Raw genomic sequence first — 18584 nt, 5'->3', positions numbered from 1 at the left:
CCATCTAATTAAGCAAAACTACTGCAAAAGTAGCTAATTACAATTTTCAATCATTATTTAAAATTATTGGAGTGTGGTATATTTGCTATCATTTCCTTATTTAGTTTTGTATGAATTTTCTTAAAATTTTAATAATAAAGACATCATCAAAATCACTATTACAAACAAAAAAACAGTCTTTGCATTTCTTGAAGATTTTAGGTTACTTTAATTAGATTGTTTTGCAACTTGTTGACTGAAATGAAAATAATATAGATACATACCTTTCATGCTAAAAAGTTTCTAATATCCATTTTAGATTGCTATTGTTATGGGATTGCGGTCCGAAAATTAAATAAACGTACAAAAATGTTAACAGATTTATTGAAATACTTACAACATATAATAGAAGTAAATACAACACTTATTAATTTAAAATGATGTAAGAAATCCAGTATTGCACATGGACTAATGTTACAAGTAGCTTGTAACATTATGAAGCTGCCTTAAGCCTGTCTCCACTACACCCATTTAATGTTCAATGATCATACCTTTATAACAATTTGTTTATCTCATAATTTCAAGTATTTTAACCTTTTTTTTTATTAATACCAACTTAAGATAGTCCAAAATGCATTTTGATTATTTCATGTTAATTACTAATGTAATCAATTTTTAATGTACACCCCTTTTGTTTTATTAAATGTACTATATTGATATCTGAGTGTTTGCTTATTATCACTGTTGAGATAAGTCCTTACTATCTACCCCCATTAGTAGATGTTTAATTAATGAAATTTGTTAAGCTTGATACCAGTATCACACAGTTAGAAATCATCTAATTGATTTGCTTGGATTTCTATCCATTTAATGTACAGAAATTAAAATAATGCTTTTATTGGGCGTGGCACCAGTGCGCATAGCAAACATAACTGGTGCCCGGGGCACGACACTTTATTGATGCCTTTCCCCCCTTCCGGAAACATATATAGTTTGTCTTGGAGACCATTTGGGCGCCCCTCTACGAGTGGCCCCAAATGTACCCCCCTCGCTACGCCACTGGCTGACAGATTTCAACTATAAACAATTTTGTGTTTGAATTTGAAAGTTACTGTACTCCTTCTTAAAATTTTTAATTTCTTGCTAATCATTTGAGTAATGGTTTTAAAAACAGTAAAAATAGGTAATATCTGTTTGGTATCTATACTTTCCAATAAAGTTCTGCACCTGTTTTCATATTATAATTGTATGTGTATGTTATGGATCAAGTGATTAATAGGACATTATTTATAATGCTCAGCCATTATGAATAATGACTAAAATGGCCAGGCAGCCTGATAAATATTGAATTTATTAAATTGACCAGACATCATGAATACAGCTACATTCCCTTTGGGCAATTTTTGATTTTTTTTTAAAATCTCTACTTTTTTCATTAAGAATTATTTATTTTTTGTGAATTATTTCAAAGTATTTTAAAATCGACATGATATCTTTTAAAAGTAAGTATTATTAACAGTAGTATTAATTAAACTAATGTTAATGAAAAGTATTATTAACAAGTTTATACTTCAATTAAAAAATCAACTTTAATAAAGGAAACTTCTGGAATGATATTTTTGTTATATAAAAAATTCATTGTTGTTAGTTTTAAAGAGAGTCTCTAAATCTTCCTCTGTATTAATGTTGGTCAATGATTCATGAGAACTAAAATTATTTAGTTCAACTTTTAACTTTGCTCCAAACATGACTTCATTGGAGCTGCAGTTTATACCAGTATGATGCATTCAATTTCTCATCAGTTGTACAAAACATAATCCTTTCAGCCATTTGTTAGTGTTGTTAATTTTCAACTAAGAACTAAGCTTATTTTCTACATCTTGATTACATCTTTCTACTGAACCCTGACTTTGAGTGCTTGGGATTTCCATGCACCAATTTTAACTCAGGCCATGCACTACACAGTTCTTTGATGATATTATTGACACATTTTCTGCCTTTATCACTTTTTAGAATACTCAGTGCACGGAAAATTGTAAACATGTCTAAAATAACATAGGCTATATCTTCAGCCCTTTTGGTTTCTAATGGTCATAGTTGAACAAATTTAATCAGGTGATCTTGGTACACAAGTATAAATTTATATTGCTCATTGGCTTGCGACTGTATATCTATAAGTTGACTTGAAAGCTCAAGTTCATTTAATTACTTAAAATTAGTTTAATTACAGTCCTTAGGAATGTTGTGTGAAATTTGTCAGAAAAAACAAAAGTTCAAGTAAATTATATATATACATATATCGTCCGTAATTCTTTTTCCATGTGGTTTCTGCCACCATGGTCATTGTGGAATATCTGAAATATGTCTTCAGTGTGAACATAATATTTAATCAGATTACCTTCTTTTACGGGCAGAATTAATTTTTTTATTTCTGTTTAATAAATTAAGACATAGTCGCTCTGGAAACATTTTTTACTTTCCTAGATGATCTCCATTTTTTCTTTTGTTCTAGAACAATTTTTCTTATAGATGACCAGACCTTTCTTTAGAGGCTACTCAGCCATCCAATATTTAAAAAAAGGTTCTTTAAAAACAAGGTTAATCCAATTAAAATTATAAAAAATAATTTCTTAAAAATTGGGAAATGGGATCTTACGACGTCCTTTCTTACATCCATGTCCATTCGGGAGTTCGGGCCTTTATCCACTCAAAAATGCTTTTTTATTTCTCTGATAGATACAACGTCATATCTGTGTAAACGCTGATATTTTTCTGGTAACTTTGAAGTCACTTTGATTTTTAACTCTTTTGTTTTTTGTATCATTGTCAAATATACTAATTTTGTAAAAATTTGACTGTTTTGAATTTTTGCTGCTACTAACTCATCTATTTCTTTCAGCCTCTGAGAATGAAGATCTTTTTTGAAAAGATTTTCTGCTTATTGTTGCCATCTTTGTTTAATTTTTTCCTGTTCTGTGATTATCACTCCTGTTTTATTTTCAATTGACCAGCTATTATTTACATACAATTTAGTTAAATTTTTTATAGTTTGGTAAGCATTTCTAAGGATAATTATTCATTTGTGAATTGTTTTCAATATTTTTGCACTCACTAAAGAGCCAGTTATTCTTTACTACTTTAATTTCTTTTTTAATTCCATTATTTAATATTTTTCTTTATTGTCATCTTTATTTTAATTAGATTTAATTTGTCTTCTCTTGTCACACATGTTCAAAAGATCTTGGGTTATCAAGGTCTGTTAACTATGCAAACTCTTCTCAAAATATTATCCACAGCTTCCTTTATCATCAGTAAAAGTGTTTTGTTTGCTTTCAGGATTAGTAGAAACTTCTTTATGTACAGCTATTGAGTTTAAGATTTGAGTTTGGTATTTTTCTTTGATGTGTGATATTTTTAATTTCTCAAGGTTATATTTTTTCCTTTGATTATGGTTTATTTTTTTTCTTTTTAATTTTAATTTTAAAGTTGCTATTACCATGTTATGATCATTTTCAATATCTGTACGTGGAAACAATTTGGTTTTTGGTAGGTTTATTAAAGGTTTGTGAATTGTTCTAATCAAAATATAGTCAGTTTGATTAAGAGTGAATAGTTAGATGTCTAGGTCCATTTTCTAGATTATTTTTGTGGGTATAATGGCATTGATGTGGAATTCCACAAAGCACACCCCTTATATAACTCTTCCAGGCAACCCTTTCTCAAACATCTTGAGCAGGTTGAAATATATAAGGCCACTCGCAAATAAACCGCTATTAATTTTCACAATATTGACTGCTTCCCCACAGTGTGGAAGTTGTTCTTCAAACTATAAATCTTACTATCTTCTCCCTCCCCATTTCTCTAGTCTTACATCATCTCTCCTCTGAACACGTTTGGCAATCCCCTGTTTGTTTCAGCATTTGGTGATCAGTTTGCCTGATGATGCCCATTCAACACAGGTGAAAACATTTGCATTTGTTATAAAAATTTGCTGGTTTATAGGTTTAGTGTGTTTTAATAATGGGTGTTGGTTGAGCAGGAATGTTATTATCTATGACTATTTCCATTGGTGTCTAATGGTAAAAAAAAGACAGATGGTATCCATCTTCTCTTCTGTCTTTATCTGCCAGCATTTAGCTGGTCATAATGGGATGATCTTTGTGTTTTGGGTGACCCTACTGACACTACCAGGAGTATAGACTCTTGACATGCTTTGCCATCCCACCCCGTGTCACCCTTGCCACATTGAGGCAGCATAGCAGGTTTTTGAGGGAGTTTTGAAACTCATAAAGCATAATTTTCCCAATGTACTTTTTATCTAAAGACATTACAACTTTATTTTATTCAAACAAAATTTGAAGTGAAGAATTTAAAGTAAGCTTCTAAACAAAAAATAAAATCTCACAGTGCCTATAATATGTTAAATTTCACAACTTATAATTAAATCACACATTTATGTTAAGATGTTGCAGTCCAAGGCATGTGATCAATAAATACAATCTTTATTTTATTATACAGTATTTTACTTATGTTTTAATTTTTTATTAGGCATTTAATTGTGTTATTTTACCTTAAATTATGTATATTTGCTGTTTTAAGTTTATCGGAGGGTCTGGAAATGGATTAATTCACTTTTCATTATTTCTAATAAGAAAAATTGATTTGAACTTTGAATGATTTGACATTTAAATAACCTCCTGGAATGAATTAAATTTGAAGTATGAGGTACCACTGTATTTAAATGTGTTTGTTTGCTTAATGTTGTCCTGTTTGGTATTTGTTAAGATGAACCTGATAATGATCATTAGAAATGGATGAAAACATTTGTACCATTAGCTAATTTTATTCTTTTTACAGGTTTTGGGTATATTTGTATGTGTTTTCATTCCACACAACCAGTTTTTGAAGAAGTAAATATGAATTTTGACAACTTTGAGTATAATTTTTGATAGCAATAGAACAAATAACCATTGATGTGCAGAAAACTTTGACATCTTAACATACAAAATTCCAACATCTTAATGTTAATTTTTGTATTTTTTATTATCATTTTTTAACTACAACAACTCAATTTAATATATGCTATTGGAACTGAAATTATTGTGGCTCCTGGCACCAAACTTGCCTTCCAATGGATACTGTATACACATAAAACCATTTTTATAGTAAATCAGCGTAAAATGATATATACATACACAAAGACAATTACTACTGTTTAAATTAACAATATATACTTACAAAATAAGCAAGTTCAGATTTTTATTTAATTATGAATCGATATTTTAATATATTATCCTTATATAAAATTTATTTGTATACAGAATTTTAGTTTGAAGAGATTAATGCATCAAAATATTTTTTCAAAAAGTGAATTACTAAATTTATACAAAATCTACTTGTTTTCTCTAATACTTTCCAAAAGACCAAAACTAAATCAAAAAAGTTGGGGCCAAATCATCAGTCCAAATCTGTTATCATTTAACATGAAGTTGTAAAAAAACTGGTTTTTTTTTTTAATCAACCACCACAATATCTGATTTATTATATGGCAGATGTTTGTCAAACTTTACATGGAAGTCAGTCTGTAATTAATATTATTAAGTGTTATTATATACACCCAATTCTGTCTTTATGCAGGTGTTTTTTTAATAATGAGTTTGGTTTAATGCAATCTGGAAAAAATTCGATTTTCTTTTTACACAATTTGTTTTGATCTAGCACATTTCAATAAATTTGCCTTTTTAGTAATCTCTGTTGATTTTAATGCTAAGAAAAAATATTTATAGTTCTGTTTGTAGAAAATTGCTCTTTTTAAAAAATTTCTCAGAATTTTCATTTAAGGTTGCTACACATACTCAAGTCAATTTTAAAATTTGACTGTTTTTTATCACTTTCCTGAATGGGTTGTATCTAGATGGCAAGCAGCTTAGTAGGCAAGCTAATGACATAGTCTGTTTCATATGAAACATTGTTATTGTTTTACTTACTTAGCTGCTTGTCACTTGTTTACCCACTCAGTTTCATTTTGACTTTATCTCATGATTGAAGCAATCAGAAAAAATTGTTGTTTATTAACTTGCAAAACATATCTAGGCTAATATCTACATAACACTTTACTACAATGCATAGCACACAGTCAGTAGATCAAGTGTAACAAAGTGGAGAGAACACACATGTACAGTACCAGTAAATGTGGTTACTGTACAAAAAGAAGAGGGCATCTCTACATGAACAAAGGAGTTATATAGTGCTTACTACACCATCTAGCAACAATGATATTTAAACCCCAACACCTCTGAAATTGAAGTTGTTGTCGTCTCAGACAAGTCCGATTCCATGACAACAAAAATAGTGCTTCTCCTTAATTAAAGCCTTTATAAAGATATCTGATAACATTTTGCTCATTGGTAGATATTCAATGGTCATTTCCTCTTCGAGAGCATGATGAATAAAATACGCCTTACATCAATGTGTTTGGTCCGTTTGTGGTGTACAGGATATCTCACCAACCGTTGAGTGCCTTGTCTGTCGCAATTTAAGGTTATGGATGTTCACTGGCATTCCTATTTTATGTAGGATTCTTCAGAGGTGTATGGCTACCCTTCTGTCAACACCATATATTTGGCTTCTATGCTTGAAGTAGTAATGGTACACTATTTTTTGTGCTTCATGTGATACTGTCCTCTTGCATAGGAACTATTTCACCTTGCTCTTCCTCCAAATGGTCGAACATCATATTATACTCCTTTCATGGTTTTCCTCTAATGCCTGATCTCATTATCTTTGGTTTTCCTTTGCCTCTTGATGCACATTGTCATATAACTTCATATCCCTGGTTGTCAACTTCTGCAGGCTTTGTTGGATCTTCTTCATTCTTTGGTTCGTCTTCTTCATTCTTTGGTTCGTCATGATGATCTTACCTATCCTCAGTCAGGATGTACTCTAATGTTTTTTTGTTTGATTCATTATGATCATTATTTTTATTGTCCTCGATTACTTTCAATTCAACTTCATTTACAAATTTTATGTCTCGAGTGACGTGTACTTTCTTTTCTTTAGTGAGCCACATCCTATGAGCTTTCTTCTCCATTAGTAGTACATAACCAACTAGTACACAGGATTGTGATCTAGATTCAAATTTACTTTTGTTTGGCATTTTATTCATAGTGTATGCTCTACATTCAAATGGTCTAAAATATGAAATGGTTGTTTTCCTGACCATATCATATAAGGAATTTCTCCATTTATCACATTTGAAGGTATCTGTTTCTGATATGACATGCCATAGATACAGCTTCAGCCCAAAATTTTTCTGACAATTTTGAGTCAATTAGCATACACCTCGTCATATTGAGAAGGATGCGGTTGATTCTTTCCATGACACCATTTTGCTGAGACTTATGGGGTATGCTCAATTGACTTTTGATTCCATTTTTCAGGAGGAAGTTGGATAATTCATGAGACAGAAACTCACTACCATTATCAGATTAGAATTTCCTTATTCTACGACTGGTTTGATTCTCAACCATGTTCTTATAGTTTTTGAACACTTCCAAGGCTTCACTCTATGCCTTTAGCAATCTCACTTCTGTTCATCTTGATTTATCATCGATAAACATAATAAAGTAGTTTGTTCCTCTTAACAAGCTTGATCTCATAGGACCACAAATGTCTGAATGTACTGTACAATCTCTAATTTCACCAATTTTCTGTTGGAGGTTAGAAAGGGAGTTTGTACCATTTTTCCTTCCAGACAGGTACTACAAGATGGCAAGTTTTCAAGCTTATATTTTAATCCTAGGTCTGCATCATTTTTAATTAATTTTTTTAGGTCAATTTCATTAAAATGGCCAAATTTCCTGTGCCAAAGCTCCATCTCGGATACTTCACAAGAATTTGCTTTGTTGGCTGAGTTACTTTTCTACCTTTTCTGGCGAGATGACCAGAACCAGGAAACTGGGGAAACTAGCCAAGAAACCGCATGAATTTCGAACGAATCCCGATTGCAGCTAATGCTACCGCATCCGGGGCAGCCGATGCGCCAGCACTATGGTCCCAGGATGCTGGTGAGAAATTGGATATGGGCCACAGACGGAAACGGAGGCCATATATCACCCCAAAAATTGGACTGAACATTGTTGCATGGAACATCAGAACAGGACATCATGTTGGCCAAAAGGAAATCATTGCAAGTGAACTTGCTAAATGTAATATTCCGATTGCAGCCCTATCAGAACTAAGACTCACTGGATCTGGAACAGTGATCATACAACCACCGAATAGTGATAAGACAATGACGCTTTACTATTCTGGAGGTGACAACCGGGAGGCGGGTGTTGGGTTCATGGTGGATGGCCGGGCTGGGCGTAGTGTTATCGCCTTCCAGCCAATATCAGACCGCTTGGCAGTTCTTACGGTACACAGTACTATCAAGGCCCACATCGTGAGCGCCTATGCACCAACTGAAACTAGTCATGACATAGCCAAGGATGATTTCTACAACCAACTGCAGTATACGGTGGACATGATCCCACAGACTGAGCTGATTATCCTGATCGGCGACTTCAATGCCCATACTGGTATGGACAGAAGCGGATGGGAGACAACAGTGGGCAAATTTGGATATGGCGAAATCAATGATAACAGACAGTGTCTCTTATCCTTTGCTGCCTCCAACAGTTTGATCATAGGGAACACCTGCTTTCAGCATCCACTAAAACACCAGCTCACATGGAGAAATCCATCTGGTGAGGATTCTGCTGTACTGGATTACTTCCTAATCAACCACCGATTCCGTTAGCTTATTGAGGAAAGGACCAGATGCGGCAAACGAACTATTGTCCTGTTCATCGATTTTAAATCTGCATTCGACTGTGTGCACAGGCCAGTGCTATGGAGAGCACTTGAGAATGAGCATGTCCCACAAAAAGTTATCAAACTACTTAAGGAAGCCTACAAAGATTCCACCAGTCAGCTGCAAATCCGGGGGGAACTGTCTGAGGAGTTTACCATCCAGACAGGGGTTTGCCAGGGAGACGTAATCTCTCCACTATTGTTTAATATTGTGGTGGATTCAATTATGAGGAAGACATTTGATGGGAAACGTGGGGTCCAGTTTGGGGATGGCCACTTTCTAACTGATCTAATGTTTGCCGACGACAGTGCTGTCTTCGCTGACAACGATGCAGTGGCCACATACACGCTTCATGATATAGCTACTACCGCTCAGTCATATGGCCTTAAAATAAATGTAGATATAACCAAAGTGCTTACAACGGATGGATCGCAGGCAACTGTTTACCTTTATGGAGTCCAAATCGAGCAGGTACAAGAGTTCAAATACCTTGGGTCACTGATCCAGGAGAAGAAAGTGGCATCGTCAAAAGAAACTCATGCCCGTATTGGACAGGCAGCCCATGCATTTGCCTCACTTAAATGGTGTGTATGGAAAAAGAATAACATCTCTTTGATGACCAAGATCCGCCTGTTCTGTACACTAGTCATACCGATCCTTCTCTATGGGTCAGAAACTTGGACCCTGCTTAAGACAGACTTGGACAAACTTGAGACCTTTCAATTGAAATGCTTGAGACAGATTCTTGGTATCTCCCTTTTGGATCGTATCACTAACAATGCCATCCAGGCCAGATGCCAACAACAGCCATCTGTTAAGACACAAATTCAACAGCGACGGCTGAGATGGTTCGGCCATGTGTGCCGAATGGATATTAACCGAATTCCCCACCAATTGCTCTTTCGTCAGCGACCTACTCTGTGGAAAATCCAACACTCTGCACCTAAGAAAACATCAAACACGTTGAGGAGGACCTCAGGAACCAGCGGCTTGATTTGAACCAGGCAAAAGCAGCGGCCATGGATCGGGAGCATTGGAGGGGCATTGTGGAGAAAGCTCGACTTCCTGCGGCACCCACAGCAGCATACTGGTTGCGCGGACACCCGCGACCAAATGCCAGCTAGGGATAAAAGAAGAAGAAAGAAGAAGACCTTCTCTAACATAGTATAATTTGTTTTTTCTGTCAGCAATTACTATGGTTTTTCCTGTGTTGTCTACCACTTTGGCTTTGTCTTTATCTTTAAGGAAAATGACTTTGAAGCCTTTGTCTGTAATAATTGCTACTGACATCAGATTTTACTGAGATTGGGTACATATAAGGCCTCATTTAGTGTGACTATTTTGTTGTTCCTGCTATCATTTATTCTTAATTTTATTTTACCAGTTGCTGCTTTGTCAGTTGTGACTAGGCATACTTTCCTATTTCCCATGGACTATAAGCTATCATGTGAGGAGCACGTGTGTGAGATCCTGCCGCTATCTAAGCACCACCCCTCATGGTACAGCCTTTTATTCTCAGCACTTGATAGAACTGAAAGAAACCCTAAGTTGGTTTTATTTATTTTTGTGTCTGAGTCACATTCTGATGTTCTGTGGCCATATCTTTTACATTTAAAGCATTTTCCTCTAAACTGAAATTTATGATGTTAGGGTTATATCTAGGCCTTCTACCCTTGTAACTGTTTTTTGTAATTGGAGCATTTTTACAATTTGTAGATTTTTTTCCCATATCTAGAATTACTCACTTCAATTATTTTTATTTGTAATGATTGTGGTTTTGATAATTTATCTCATGATTCAATTGTGCATCGGAAATTTTCAAATTCCTTCAGTAGACTGTACAACAGCATAACTGTTAATAGGTCATCATTAATTTAAAACCTCTTGCCGTCCGAATTAATTTAGAACTTTATATTAAAAGCAATATAAAAAATACTTAAAACTGAAAAAAAACGAAAGAAATGTGTAAATTTTGAAGAAAAAGCTTCAAAGTACAATTTCCTTTGTCTCGCCTTTCCGCGAAATCTGACACCGATGTGTCATTGTTTACACAGCTGGATGACCTTGAGAACAGCTGGTGTTGTCTTTCGCGGGACATTCTCATAAACGTTTCAGGAGGAGAAGGATAAAAAGGGTGAATATTAGGTGGAGGTATATTTCTAAATATTTTTTTAAAGTTATGATTTAAATTGAAATTTCCGACCCCCCGACTTAATTAAACGTATATATAATAAAATCTATTAATTAAAAAAATTAAAAAACTATTGGATGTTGTTTTTGACATAAGAAAATAGCTTTAAATAACTTTACCGTAGTAAAATCGGCACACTAGAACTTTAGAAGGATGAATGAAGTTCCATAAAAAAAATCCCATAAAAAACAAGCGTTAATCGCGCGTCATTAATTAAAGGTTAATTAAAATCGCAATAAAATTTTTCGCGCGGGTAAAAATTTTTCAAGAAATTTTAAGACTTAAAAAACATCCGAAAAATCAAAAAAAAGAAAAAAAGTTTTTTCGGGGCCCAAAGTACCGTTTGTAACGCTATGTAACTTGCCTGAGTTATCTCGGGTCCGGACGGCAAGTGGGTTTTTTTTTTTTTTTTTAATGTCCATGTTGAGGTCGTGTAGTTTGTCTACAAAGTTAAAGAAACTATTTAGATATTCACGGGTATTGTCTTCACTTTTCACTTTATTTAAAGTTAACTGCTTTAGAAAATTAGCCTTTCAAGCAAGACCTTTCGACTGAAATATGCCTTGAAGTTTTTTCTCAGATATCTCTCAATGTTCTACGGTTTTTAATTTTTTTTATTAAGACAGACTTATCAATAAAATTAGTTTAGACTCAGCTTTCTGGTTGTTGGTCTCTCATTCTGCTATTTTATCTTCTCCCATTGGTCTTTGTCTTGATTATTTATGTAGCCCAAAAGATCATTCTTTGTTAGCAAGGTTTTGACTTGGATCTTCCACATGTTGAAATTCTCTTTTTATCCAGAGGATCTATTCTTACGGATGTCATGTTCTTTCTTCTTCTTGATGACTGTGTCAAACAACATAATTTCTTTCACAAAAAGATCAACAAATATTTTCTTTGCAGTTTAAATGTAGTCTGGGCTCATAGCTTATTTTTTATTAATTTACAAAATACAGTGGAATCTCTATATTCATTAACCTCCATATTTGTAATATTCAATATTCATCATATTTTGATGACTTTTTTTCTTCCATATTCGTCAGTATTTTCTGTATTCATTGTCATTCCCAACACTGGCAGTGGCGCTGCAATTGCACACCTGTGCTGATCAGCTAGCCGTGTTGCTAGCTGTAGTTAATCAGTCTGCTTTGTGCGGTCGTTGTGTGTTCTTGGGTTAAAGTGCAGAATATAGTTGAAAATTTCGCTATAGTCAATCAAAATACAAATGCATTTAATGATAATGTAATTGACTACTTCAGAAAGGTTTTTAAAAACCAGACAAAAACAGACAACACTGGACAAGTTCTTCATTAAATCGAGTGCTACTGAATCATCGGTAAAACAGACCCCATGATTATAATTGAAATTATCTAATGTTTTAATTTATGGTGTGTCTTCTTCTAAACAATAATACCCTTACTCTTCTTCCCCTTCTACTACTATGCTGTATTTATTTAGTACAATAAAGATAAAGTTTTACAAACAACATAATTTTTATTCTTGTATGTTTTTTTAGGATTAATTGAATATCGGTTATTTATTATGAGAAAAATTGTTTTTATATTTGTTATATTCTATATTCGTTAAGTCCTTAGGAACAGATTAATGACGAATATAGAGGTTCTACTGTATATCCAGACTAATATCTATGTATCACTTTCTCTACAATACATTTTCAAATTTCTTCAGTAGACTGTACAACAGCATAACTGTTAATATGTCATCATTAATGTCCATGTCAAGGTCATTTAGTTTGTCTACAAGGTCCAAGCAGGTCCCTTTTTTAGAGTCCCTTTGTTACACTAGACTAAGTGTAACAAACGGGAGAGAGCACACAGATACTGTACATGTGGTTACCATACAAAAAGAAGAGGGCATCTCTATAAGAACAAAGGAGTTATATAGTTCATGCACCACCACCTAGCAATGACAATATTTGAACTCCAACAAAAACTTCAATTCGAAATTTGACAATTTGTTTATATAATTGTGTTTCTGTCAATTTCTCTTAATATAGAATATTTTTTATGTACCCTTTGGTGTAAAAAGCTGGAGGTATTTTGGTGTTTAATCAAAAAAGTAAAAAAAAAAAAAAAAAAAAATGTGTGAATAACATAAGTTTACTTGTATTAAAATTTGCTGATAAATATGTTACAATTGCTCCTCCTGTGATTTATTAACTAAAATTGAAATATTTTGTTTAAACACATCCCATTATATTAATTGGTCTATTGTATTTTTACTGGGTTTTTCTTTTACACAGATTTTTCAGAAATATATCTGTTATGTAAAAACAGAATTGAGTCTATATATAAATTAAAATAATATGCTATTTGTTTATGTATGATAAAAATTAATTGCTAATTTAAGAAACCAAAAGTCGAATCAAATTTTAATGAGTTACAAGCAATTTTTAGTTTTTTTTACTGCACTTTGTCAATTGAATTTTTTAACTTCTTTCTGTAAGTATATGACTGTGTAGGAATGAGGAGATAGGAGACTAGCCTTTGTTTTTTAAATTGTTAACAAATTTAAAATTTATTATGAGAGTTTGTACATACTATAGTATAAGGTAAGTGCAATAGCTATGTACAAGTAGGCCTCCTATAATGCAGTACCTTTACAATGCATTTTCGCTCCAATGCGGTTGGAAAAACACGAAAATTTTCTTACATGATACTTTTACAACGCGGTTTAGGGTATTTAGAAATGAATTATCTTTCACAAAACAGAAAAATTGCAATGGATCACATAAGTGCAGTGGAACTTGAAACAAGCTCAGATCTTGAAATAAGGCCAGTCAAACGTTCTCGAACAACTATAATAAGTGATGATGAGGACTGAATTTGTGAGCATAACATTGTTTATTTTTGATTTTGACTTGAAATCATAATCTTTTTAGTTTTTATATGATGATGAATTTTATTTAAGCTTTTTATGTACATAAATTTAAAAAATGATGAAAATGTTACACCATAAAAGGCAGTTTTTCTCTTTTTAGAACTAAATCCCAGTGTTTGTATTAAGTTGGTGTCTCCTATAATGTGAATTCCCACAATGCAGTATTTTCAAGGAACGTATCTATCGTGTTGTAGGAGGCCTACCTGTATTTTATTTGGAGAAAGCACTTTGTTTTTCTTCCTTAGTTGTTCAAAATAATTGGAATTTTGGACTTGTGAGGTCCTACTGTAGTGTTATTTTATGCAATTAATATCTGTGTAAAGTGAGCCAAAAAAATTATTTTATTGAATATTTGTGCATTTTAGAAACAAATTTTAGCATACATTATATGTATGAAATAATTGATCATAATGTGTAATCATTTTTGTTTAAGCATATCTTGTACAAATGTTTACAATACTATTCAACTCTTTACCAACACCAGGAATATATTACAAACCCAATATAATCAAAAACAAACCTGTTACCAGTGTGTATCTTGCGAAAAAATCGTTTCACAAACGTTTTCGAACTCTATGCAGTTCTTCAGGTGGAAATGGAAAAATACTTGAAAAATAGAACAGGAGATTTCAAACCGAAAAATTCACCGAATTCCGCTGCGATGGGCATGCGCTGTTAAGGTGTGTTTCAAATTTATACGGACACGAAAAAATTAAAGTGAAACACAAATTTGCTGCATTAAGTGACAAATGTTTTATTAAAAATAATATGGATTTACATGTTTCTACACTGCAAAAGAAGAATTTTAATCAAACATTAACATTTTGTCACTGAAAATAATGTTTATGAAACTCTTATACAAAAAAACTGTTACATATTTATCCGGACAGGCACTCATTTTATGACTTAAACAGAATATTGTTTAGTTTCAAGCATTGAAATATGCAAATTAGCTTACATATCTAATTGTAATACAAATTTTTTATGTTGTTCAACGTTCTAAAATGGGTAGAACAAAGAATTTATCTGATTATGAAAAAGGGAAGATTGAGGCCTATAAATCACAAGGCAAGTCAATAAGAGAAATTGCAGCATATATAAATCGTCCAAAATCAACTGTTGGTGATTATTTATCAAAAAGATGTGGCAAGGATGTACCAAAATTCAAGACAGGTCCAAAACCCAAGCTTACTCCTCGAGATTGTAGAGAAATCATCAAGGTTTGCTCCACAAAACAAACATCAGTAAGAAAAATAAAAAAAGAATTAGACTTGCCTTGTAGCAGCACAACAGTGTGGAGAGTTTTAAATACATCTCCAATGTTAAAATTCAGAAAAAAAGCCGTAATGCCACCACTTTCATTAAAGCACAAAAGTGACAGACTTGATTGGGCAGAAAAACACATGACATGGTTCGAAGAATGGATTGAAGTTTTGTTCCGCGATGAAAAAAAATTCAACATAGATGGTCCAGACGGTTGGAAGTATTATTGGCACGATTTAAGAACTGAAAAACAAATTTTTTCAAAACGCCAAATGGGTGGGGGATCAATAATGGTGTGGGGTGCGTTTGGATTCAACGGAACCACAGATTTAGCATTTATAACTCAAAGAATGAATTCAAAGAAGTATCAAGGCATGCTTGAAGATCATTTATTGGAAGCTGGATCAAATATTTGTGGACCAAATTGAATCTTTCAACAAGACAATGCCCCTGTGCATGCCTCTAAATCAACAAAAATGTGGTTTAAACGTAAAAATATTAATCTGATGACATGGCCTGCTAGAAGCCCTGACCTGAATCTGATGGAAAATCTTTGGGGGATGATGGTTCGTACAGTTTATGCCAATGGAAAGCAGTTTTCCACAATTCATGATTTGAAGGCAGCAATTTCAGATGCTTGGGATAAACTTAAGATTGAATTCCTTCAGAATCTAATTGAAACAATGCCTAATCGAGTATTTAATGTAATTAAGTTAAATGGTGGTTACATTGGCCATTAAATTGTAAGAAAACTTTGCAATTTGAAACCTGTCCGGATAAATATGTAACAGTTTTTTTGTATAAGAGTTTCATAAACATTATTTTCAGTGACAAAATGTTAATGTTTGATTAAAATTCTTCTTTTGCAGTGTAGAAACATGTAAATCCATATTATTTTTAATAAAACATTTGTTACTTAATGCAGCAAATTTGTGTTTCACTTTAATTTTTTCGTGTCCGTATAAATTTGAAACACACCTTATAGGTGTTAGTTACTAGCGGTTCTTGTCCAAAAGGAGTTGCCAGGCAGGTGAAAGGTTGAGCTCTTCGTTTTGGTTGATGCATTTACTTGTATGGCTCATTTTATATATAGCCATTGCTTCTAACCATTTTATGTGGTCTGGGTGGGGCATGGTTGTGATGATTTTTAGCTTTGTCAAACTCTGCTTCTATGTCTTGGTTGGATGCATATATACTTAGGGCTGTGGTGAGCCTTCCATGTTGTAGGTCTGCTTAATGTTCCTTTAACCTGGTCGTTAACGTGCGCTTAGTGGAACCAACGTAGATGAGTTCTTTTTGCCATCTGTTATCCATTAGAGGGATAGAGTATATGCCATACATTCTGTTGAGGTCTGGGGGGTCTTTCTCATTTTTTTAGGATGTTGGCTATCGTAGGACCTCTTCTATGTATTCGGTCATAGGCTCAAGTAAAGTGTAATTATCTAATATACACCCCGGTGTGTATGAGGAAGATATCTTCTATATATTATTTGAACCTGTTGTTTCTTGACTATTTCTCTATACACATCTCTAATATAAGGGTTGAAGATGAAGGTAGCCTTGATTGTTCATTTCGGTTGCCACTGGCCATTGTCTGTACTGCGGGAGTACTCCTTTGACGATGTTGTCTGATAATATAATGTATTAACAAAAGGATACCCATGTTCTGTTGCAACTTTTTTAAGATAATTCAATTCAGTGTCCAGAGCGTGCGTTGCGGAGGAGTGGGAGATTGCTCTTCTTACCTTCTTGCTCTTCTTCAAATGCAGCTGCTTTATATGAGAATGGGTTGCAGGATCCCCTAGGTATGTATATTGGCGTCGCAGTTAGTTTTTGGTAGGCTGATGTTAGGATGGTAGATGCCTCTACTTTGATGGCTATGTCGAGGAAGTGGGCCTCCTTGCTGCTTGATTGTTCTATGTCTAAGTACTAAGTCTTGTACTAAGTCGTAGGGGTTGTCGTTAACAATTTGTACAAATGCCGCTATGTCAGGTATCGTCTTCCATAAGATGAGTATATCATCAATGTATCTTCTATAGAGCAGAAGGTCTGGAAGGAATGATTGGGGATGATTTTATTTTCCATTTGCCTAATGACCAAGTCCCCTGATACCGGGACACTCCTTTTTCGTTTATAGACTGAACCTTCAAAAGTAAAGATAAAGTTAATATAAACAAAGTAAACAAAAAAGTCTATAAACGAAAAAGGGGTGTCCCTATGGGTAGCCCGGTATCAGGGGACCTGGTCATTAGGCAAATGGAAAATAAAATCATTCCACATTCCTTCCAATCATTCCTTCCAATCATTCCTTCCAGACCTTCTGCTCTATAGAAGATACATTGATGATATACTCATCTTATGGAAGACGATACCTGACATAGCGGCATTTGTACAAATTGTTAACGACAACCCCTACGACTTAGTACAAGACTTAGTACTTAGACATAGAACAATCAAGCAGCAAGGAGGCCCACTTCCTCGACATAGCCATCAAAGTAGAGGCATCTACCATCCTAACATCAGCCTACCAAAAACTAACTGCGACGCCAATATACATACCTAGGGGATCCTGCAACCCATTCTCATATAAAGCAGCTGCATTTGAAGAAGAGCAAGAAGGTAAGAAGAGCAATCTCCCACTCCTCCGCAACGCACGCTCTGGACACTGAATTGAATTATCTTAAAAAAGTTGCAACAGAACATGGGTATCCTTTTGTTAATACATTATATTATCAGACAACATCGTCAAAGGAGTACTCCCGCAGTACAGACAATGGCCAGTGGCAACCGAAATGAACAATCAAGGCTACCTTCATCTTCAACCCTTATATTAGAGATGTGTATAGAGAAATAGTCAAGAAACAACAGGTTCAAATAATATATAGAAGATATCTTCCTCATACACACCGGGGTGTATATTAGATAATTACACTTTACTTGAGCCTATGACCGAATATATAGAAGAGGTCCTACGATAGCCAACATCCTAAAAAATGAGAAAGACCCCCCAGACCTCAACAGAATGTATGGCATATACTCTATCCCTCTAATGGATAACAGATGGCAAAAAGAACTCATCTACGTTGGTTCCACTAAGCGCACGTTAACGACCAGGTTAAAGGAACATTAAGCAGACCTACAACATGGAAGGCTCACCACAGCCCTAAGTATATATGCATCCAACCAAGACATAGAAGCAGAGTTTGACAAAGCTAAAAATCATCACAACCATGCCCCACCCAGACCACATAAAATGGTTAGAAGCAATGGCTATATATAAAATGAGCCATACAAGTAAATGCATCAACCAAAACGAAGAGCTCAACCTTTCACCTGCCTGGCAACTCCTTTTGGACAAGAACCGCTAGTAACTAACACCTATAACAGCGCATGCCA

The 18584-nt window shown here is 34.0% G+C and overlaps 2 protein-coding genes across 2 annotated transcripts in view; both read left to right on the top strand.

Moving 5' to 3' along the window:
- Nucleotides 1–1422: 1422 nt before the first annotated feature.
- Nucleotides 1423–18584, top strand: part of LOC136975108 (transcriptional regulator ATRX homolog) — a 162927-nt gene continuing 145765 nt past the window's right edge. Inside the window, exon 1 of the mRNA XM_067270115.1 lies at nucleotides 1423–1481. The gene's annotated coding sequence lies outside the window, so the exon portion shown is untranslated. The remainder of the gene's footprint in view (nucleotides 1482–18584) is intronic.
- On the top strand, nucleotides 8060–8779 carry LOC136975203 (craniofacial development protein 2-like). The gene has a single exon (XM_067270239.1). It carries the CDS (start codon nucleotides 8060–8062, stop codon nucleotides 8777–8779), a length of 720 nt encoding a protein of 239 aa, XP_067126340.1.

This window comes from Centruroides vittatus, unplaced genomic scaffold, assembly GCF_030686945.1.
Source record: "Centruroides vittatus isolate TY-2023 unplaced genomic scaffold, ASM3068694v2 contig_364, whole genome shotgun sequence".
In the NCBI taxonomy this organism is placed as follows: domain Eukaryota; kingdom Metazoa; phylum Arthropoda; class Arachnida; order Scorpiones; family Buthidae; genus Centruroides; species Centruroides vittatus.
Note: the sequence above shows the minus strand (reverse complement) of the source record. Positions and strands in the feature narration are given on the sequence as shown.

What these genes read in the sequence shown, in the direction of transcription:
- LOC136975203 (XM_067270239.1), top strand. Translation starts at nt 8,060, where the DNA reads ATGGGCCACAGACGGAAACGGAGGCCATATATCACCCCAAAAATTGGA.